The 7,682-nt window shown below is 49.1% G+C and overlaps 1 protein-coding gene across 1 annotated transcript in view; it reads right to left on the minus strand.

The window, feature by feature from the left end:
- KAZN (kazrin, periplakin interacting protein) overlaps positions 1–4,875 on the minus strand; it is a 977,721-nt gene extending 972,846 nt beyond the window's left edge. Inside the window, exon 1 of the mRNA XM_084784912.1 lies at positions 4,005–4,875. Within this exon, the coding sequence (XP_084641038.1) occupies positions 4,005–4,095 (91 nt within the window). The 5' untranslated portion in view covers positions 4,096–4,875. The remainder of the gene's footprint in view (positions 1–4,004) is intronic.
- Between the last annotated feature and the right edge of the window lie 2,807 nt (positions 4,876–7,682).

Genomic DNA, 7,682 nt, shown 5'->3' on the forward strand with positions numbered 1-7,682 from the left:
CTTGGGCGTGTCAGGCAGGAAGGGGGAACTCTTTTTTTTTTTTTTTTAAGGAGGAACTTTTTACTTACCACATCTGTCCATACAAGCCAACCTCTCACCTGCTGTGTGAGGCTGACATAGGACATGAGAAAAGAGAAACCATGTACATTAGGAGTTAGAAATAACTGTCCACAAAAAGCACCTTCACGGGTCTGGGCATCAGGAGTGTGATACAGGACTGCAGTGAGGGTCAACGGTACACAACCGCATCAAAGCCACTGACGGCCCCCTCTGCATCCCTGATTAAGACCTGACTAAGATCAAAAGTCTCTGCAGGAAGGGTGATTGGTTGCCTTTTGTTTGTGTGGTGCTATGAATGAGATCCTGGCCCTTGCGGTTGCTAGGCAAGCGTTCCACTGCTGAACCACATCTCTAGCCGTTGACATGGCCACTTTGAGTATAGCATCCAACACTAGGTTAACAGAGGTTTAAATCCTACTCACCCAACACCCGAACCTCAACCATTGACTAGGGGATAGGCCATGAAGATGGAGGCCGGCTCAGGCGCTACAGCCCTGGGCTTGTGTCTATTTTCATTACAGCCTCCCCATCCATGTGAATGCTTCCTAGGCTAACAGAGTAGCGTTATGCAGGTGGCAGAGGATGCAAAGTAACGAAAGTACCCTGCAGCATCAATCAGAACTGAGCTTCCAGGCTTGAGCCTGGTCTATAGCACTCTGCCACATCTTTCGGTCCAGGGCCAGTGTCCTGGATAGTGCCTATGTCAGTTTGACACAAGTTAGAGTCATGTGAAAAGAGGGAACGTTAACTGAGAACATGCTTCCATAAGATTGGGCTGTGGCATTTTCTTAGTGATTGATGACAGAGGGCTCAGCCCCTTGTGGGTGGAGGACCTCTGGCCTGGTGGTACCGGTTCTAAGAGAAAGCAGGCTGGGAAAGCCATGAGAAGCAAGCCAGTAAGCAGAACTTCTCCATGGCTCTGCATCCGCTCCTTTCTCCAGGTTCCCACCTGGTTTGAATCCCTGCCTTGGCTGCCCTGTGTACTGTGATTCAGTAAGACAAATAACCCTTTCCTCCCCAGATGGCTTTTGGTCATAGTGTTTCATCACAGCTAGAGTAGCTCTAACTAAGACAGCAAGAGTCAGCAAAGTGTTTTTCTACAAAGAACCAGTCAATATTTTCAGTGATGTAGACTGCCTGATCTTGAATACACTATTCAACTTTACCACTCTAGCACAGAAATAGCATGGACAAAACGTATTTGACTGGGCCTGGCTGTGTGTCAATAAAACTTTATTTACAAAAGGAAATGATGGGCCAGATTTGTCCCTAAGACTGCTGTTTGCCACCAGTGTGTGGTCTAGGATTTTGGAGTTTATAAAGATTATACAGCTAGCAACAGTTGAGCCAGGACTAAGTGAAAAAGAAGTCTATATTCTTTCTACATGCCAGACAGTGTTCACACAACTACTACTGTTCACTGGGTCAAACTTTTAGGACGTCTTATTCATGCCGAGTTTCACCTTTGCTGCCAGAAATCTATCTCTGCCTTCAAAATTGTTGACGCACACGTGCACACGCGCGCACGCGTGCACACACACACACACACACACACACACACACACACACACCATATCTTATTATGAATCCTTACTGCTTCTCATTCAAGATCCAACTTCTTCTCCTAAGACATGTATGAATGTGAACAGTTAATCAGAGTCACCATCAGGGACATGCCTTTTTTTAGGTTAAAGTCACAGGCTTTAAGCATGGCACCAAAGATTTACTTCCCAAAGGGTATGGGTATGAACCCACAGGCCACCTTTGAGTGTTTCCTTTGCCTGTGGGAATTAGTTAGCATTTTGTTGTTTGTTTTGCTTTGGAAAATAGTTTTCATAAAATAGAAGGAGGGTGGCCTGGAAAATGGCATAGTTGAGAAGTCACAGTGTTTCATTTCCTCAGCATGAATTATGTTTACTGCCGGCCAGACCAGCATCCTGGAACAAGAGCCATACCTCACCTCCCGTAGGTCACAGCACCATGGATAGCATACAGGGAACACCTCAAGAATGCATGGGGCCCACAGATGCTGCTCCCTGGGGACAGCTCCAGCTGCAGAGCTCTGAAGCTGAGAATCATTCAAACACACGGTTATGGTATTTTAGGATAATAACTGACTACAAACGGCTGCCTGAGGAGGCCAGGGTTTCTCTTTATTCCCTCTGCCTCCTAACTTAGTGAGCTCCTTTAACCACAGGCTAATGATCCTTCCTTGTGTTCTTTCGTGGAGAGAGTCCTCCCTACAGAGGACTAGCCACTGCCACCCTGCCGTGTGCCACCCTCTTGACTTAAAGAGAGGTGTGGTGTCTGTTTGGTTTAGTTTTGTTTACAAAGGAGACTGAGGATTCCATGAAATCAGGTCAGGGTATTTGGAAAGGAAAAAGGATAAGGCCACAGGGGACCCGGACGCTCTAGAAATCCAATCTGCCTTACCCCAGCAACATCAGAGAAGCAGGGCGACCCTTAGCCCTCCTGGGTGGAAGTCGCCTTTCTAGACAGAATATTCCACAGACAGATAGAGGAGTAGAAGATTCACAGTCTCTCAATAAACCAGAATCCAGCTGCAGGAAAGACAGGGGTGCTCTGTGCTCTGTTTTCTCTCCCACTGAGCACCTCTCTGCCAAAGCCAGCTGTCCACACAAGCCTGCACAAAGGTGTCTACCATGGATTAATTTGTCTCACCTTTGCAATGGCCCTGTGTAAAGGTGCCTGGCATCCTCCACTCTGCAGGTGAGGAGACTGAGGCACGGAGAGGCTAGGGATCCTGTCTGAGGACAAGCAACTTGTAACTTATACAAGTGAAGCCGGGACTCAGACGCACGCTGTACAGCTCTGAGTCCTCACGATCCACAAGTTAGGACCCAAGCTGTCTTAGAAATGAAAGGGACTTCGGCATCTCTCTCCTGCAGTGCTCCTAAAGGCACAGAGCCCTAGGTGTGGGCGGACCAGGACAGGATGGCCTCAGGCCAGTCATTTTGCTTTGTAAGCAACTAGAGGAAGGGTCTGCCATTCCTTAGGTCATGGGACCACCCATGAAAGTACCCATGTGACTCAACCCCAGATTCCTAAGACAATGGTCCTTCCAACATCTTCCTGAGACGCAAGGCAAGATACACAATTATACTTTTCAACTCAGTCGTTTCCCCAATAGGGACGAACTCAATAAATAAATAAAAAGCAGAGAAGCAAGCTCTGAATTGGCTCCCTTCACTACCGTAAGCATTGTTTGTGGGCTCCCTCTCCGTGACCACTTGCATGGAGCCAGTTACCAGGACCTGACTTTTAATCCGTGACCAAATGCACATCTTAGCAAGACGGCTGGCATGGGTTCTCACTGCAGCGATGCCAACTTTTCCCATCTTAAAACACCAGACAGACCTATGAGCAAAGGCTGCCTTGCCTGACAAATCCGACAAAAAGCAATTGTGGGCATCTAAGCTATTCCAAAGGTGCCTCGGGGCATGGCTGCAGCAGCACTCAAGAGCACAGAGGCAAGGGACTGAAAGGCCAGGAAAGGTCCAGAACTGACCGCCGTCCCTATAGGAGGGCACACTTACCACTCTACCTTGTCTCTCCTGGCGGAGTCTTTCTCTTCCAGCAGCTGGCCCGAGAAAGCAGACAACAAACGACCAACAGGGACCCTCACTCATCATGCCCTGGTGGTAGCTTCAAATCTCAAGAGTCAGGCCTAAAAAGTGTATCATTTAAAGTGACAAATGTCAGCTGTCACATCTCAAGTACGTCTCACCCAGAATAACATGGAGAAAGAGATTACACACATACACAGAGAGAGAGAGAGAGAGAGAGAGAGAGAGAGAGAGAGAGAGAGAGACCCCTCCGCTACTAGAAGCTTCTACTTCTCTCTCTCTCTCTCTCTCTCTCTCTCTCTCTCTCTCTCTCTCTCTCTCTCTCTCTCTCTGTCGCACACATGCGCCACATCCTACCTGCTTCCATCAGCTGGCACTGTTGGCCAAAGACACGCGAGAAGGTAGCCCGGCCTGTGGGGGAACTGGATGCTGTCAGCACGGACTCCATGACGATTGTAGGTCCTTGCTGTTGGTCTTGTAGTTGCGATGGAATGCCTAGTATCACGCCAACAGGCTTTATCACTAGGCCAAGAACAGTGGTAGGTCTGGGGGCCGCTTGTCCCCTTCCAGAAAATGTCCCCACCTCCAAAGTTTACAAGGCGTCTTGCTCTCAACGCGCTGCCCTGCTCCTTGCAGGTTTTTTCTCTCTCTCTCTCTCTTTCTCAGACTCTACTCAGATGAGAAACGACAGCCCCAAGGCTCTACAAACCTGAGGGGCTATGCGCCCCAGCTGTAGAGCCCAATCTTAACTGCCCCAACAGCAGTTACTTTCTCTGTCCAAGAAAAGAGCCTGGATGTGGGTGGGCCTCTCCTGAGGTTGGGAAGATGAAGATTGCTCCTTGGTCACACTGGCCTAGAGGGTTCTAGCCCGGCTGCGTCCCAGCACCAGCTGCAGGCAAAACACTGCCCAGGCTCTCTGGGGAGCTATTCTCACAGGCGGCAGTCCAAGGCTGCTAGTCCTGGTTGGATCTCCGTGGCTCCTGTAGGGCTTCAGGATCCCAGAGGCAGCCGCAGCTTGGTGAGGCAGCGAGAGGCAGCAGCGGCAGCAGCTCTGGCGGGCGCTCTGTAGCTGGGGGGCCACTGGCGTCGCTGGCTCATCCTTCACTCCTCCAGCTGGCTGCTTTTGCCTTCCAGTTCTCCGCAGCCTGGCCTGACGGCGGCGGCGGGGGGTCTGCGGACTAGCACGTGCTGAAAGAATCCCTGCTGCGACCTACTGCAGCGGTGTCCCCCAAGCCTGCTCTGCTGTCCCCTTTCCGTGAAGAGCTTCTGGACCTGGAGGGGAAGTGCTAACTCAGCCCAGCAGGCTTCAGGGCTGGAGTAACCTCTTCATGTCCACAGCCAAGGAAGCGCCAGACCTGGAACACCAGACCGCTGGCTATGAGATCCCCAGGTCGGGGAGAGCAGAGCAGAGAAACGTCATCCATTCCCAGTGACCCCTGGAGGAAGAAGAGGAGGGCTGACCTTACCCACCTTTATTCTGGGCGAGGAGCAGAGGCGCAGTTTGTCGGGAAGGGAGGGAGAAGAGGAACACCTTCCTCAGGATTACAGCTACTGCCTAGGTGGGCACTGGGTCTTGAAGTTGCCATCCCATCTGCTGATTTTTCTTTCAAGTCACTTACAAGTACTCCCAGCAAATGCTGTAACTTTTTTAAAAATTAATTAATTACGTTATTTATTTATTCACTTCACGATTTATCCCAATCGTAGCTCTTCTGAAGGAGAGATAAACATGGCTTTTTGTTTAGATCACAAGTGGGAGATGAGAAAAAGACTCGTGAGAGAGCAGGTGATATTTATCCTTTTATTAGTCGAACCACCGTGCGAGGGAGATTGGTTGTTAACCAGCTGAAAACCATCCTTGAACAAGTTCTGAGAGGAGGTATAAATGTGAGGCAAAAACAAGAGGCGGGGCCTTTGGAGACTTGGGATAGTTTTGGCTGTTCATGGCTCCACTTTGAGACTCTCCTAGAGAGAACCACTCCACGGAAGGCATCGGGGCTCTGGGCTCCAGCTGAGGTTCTGGGTTCTGGTTGCTCCAGGTTCTAGCAGAAGAAATCCTGTTGATTAAGCCAGGAGAATCATTCCTTGGAACTGATTTTGTTTTCCTATTGTTTAGGTTAGTTGGGTTATAAGTGAGATACTCCCGGTTAATAAGTTCGTAATAAAATATATTTGTTAAGAGGAAGGACAGCAGGTTACGAAGAAGAGACTTGATACCCTATGAACATATACAGCAGGAGTTAATCCCCCTCAGGAACAGTCATAGGGGAGGGGAATAAGGGGAAAATGGGAGGGAGGGAAGAATGGGAGGATACAAGGGATGGGATAACCATTGAGATGTAACAAGAATAAATTAATAAAGGAGAAAAAAAAAAGAAAATTGGGCCTGGGGCTTGAGAGATGGCTCAGTGGTTAAGAGCACTGTCTGCTCTTCCAGAGGTCCTGAGTTCAATTCCCAGCAACCACATGGTGGCTCACAACTATCTATAATATGATCTGATGCCCTCTTCTGGTGTGCAGGTGTGCATGCAGGAAGAACAATGTATATATAATAAATACATCTTTTTAAAAAAGAAAGAAAGAAAATTGAGCCTACACCCCTCCCTCACTCTTCCTCATATCCCCCCTCCCCTACACCTCAGAAAAAATGAGCCCCCCTCCCCCAATCCAAGTACATCAAGTCTCATCAGGACCGAGTGCATCCTCTACCATGGGGGCTTGGCAAGGCAACCCTGCCAGGGGAAGGTGATCAAAAGGCATGCAAGAGAGTTTTTGTCAGAGACAGGCTCCCTCCCCTTACTAGGGGACCCACATGAAGACCAAGCTACCCTTCCCATACATACGTGTAGGTGGCCTAGGTCCAGTCCATACATGGTCCTTGGTGTTTCAGTCTCAGCAAGCCCCCCCTGGGACCAGGTTAATTGGCTCTGCTGGTCTTCCTGTGGTGCTCCTGTTCCCTCTGGGTCCCTCTATCCTTTCCTCCCACTCTTCCACAGGGCTCTCTGTCCTCTGCCCAATGTTTGGCTGTGAGTCTCAGCATCTGTTTAGATCTGTTGCTGTGTGGCGCCTCTCAGAGGACAGCTATGATAGGCTTCCATCTGCAAGCACAGGTCCCTCAACTGAAGAATGGATAAAGAAACTGTGGTACGTTTACACAATGGAATACTATTCAGCTATTAGAAACAAGGAAATCATGAAATGTGCAGGCAAATGGGTGAAACGAGGAAAGATCATCCTGAGTGACGTAACCCAGGCTCAGAAAGGCACACATGGCATTGTACTCACTTATAAGCAGATATTAACCATATTGTACAGGATAATCATGCTACAATTCACAGACCCAAAGAAGCCAAGTATAACAAGGAGGGCCCAAGGAAAGATGCATGAATCTCACTGAGAAAGGGACATGAACTCGACAGAGGATGTGCTCGAAGAGAGGGAACAGGATAGGAGAGGGAATGCTGAGGAAAATGAGGGTAGGGATCTGATGTGGGGATGTGTGTGTGCAAGAGGACAGAGAGCTTGCAGAGAGAAGAGAAACCGTGGCCTGGAGCATCTCTGAGACAGACTGGAGATCTACGGGCAGGGTAGACTCCTGGGAGGATTTGGGGGTGACTCTAGCTAGAGCCCTACTAGCAGGAGGCATGGAGACTGAAGAGGCCACCCTCTAACCAGACAGGACTCCTAGGAGGAGGAGGAGAGCACCAACCCACCCACAAAAACTTCTGTCCAAAATTTACCCTACCTACAAGATGTGCAGGGATAAAGAAAGAGCAGAGATTGAGGGAATGTCCAACCAATGCCCGGCCCCACCATGAAAGAGAGCCAACCCCTGACTCTACTAATGACCGTCTGCCGATTTTAAAGACACTGCCACACCTCGCTCTAGCTTTCCTTGGTGGTGCTTTCTTTGTGGATTCAACTCCAGCACTGCTGGGGTTTTTTTTTTTTTTTTTTTTTTTTTTTTTGGTGGTGGTGGTGGTTTTTGATTTTTGGTTTAGTGGTGGTGGTGATTTTTAGTTTTGGGGGTTTCAG

This window comes from Acomys minous, assembly GCF_964271855.1.
Source record: "Acomys minous genome assembly, chromosome: 6".
In the NCBI taxonomy this organism is placed as follows: domain Eukaryota; kingdom Metazoa; phylum Chordata; class Mammalia; order Rodentia; family Muridae; genus Acomys; species Acomys minous.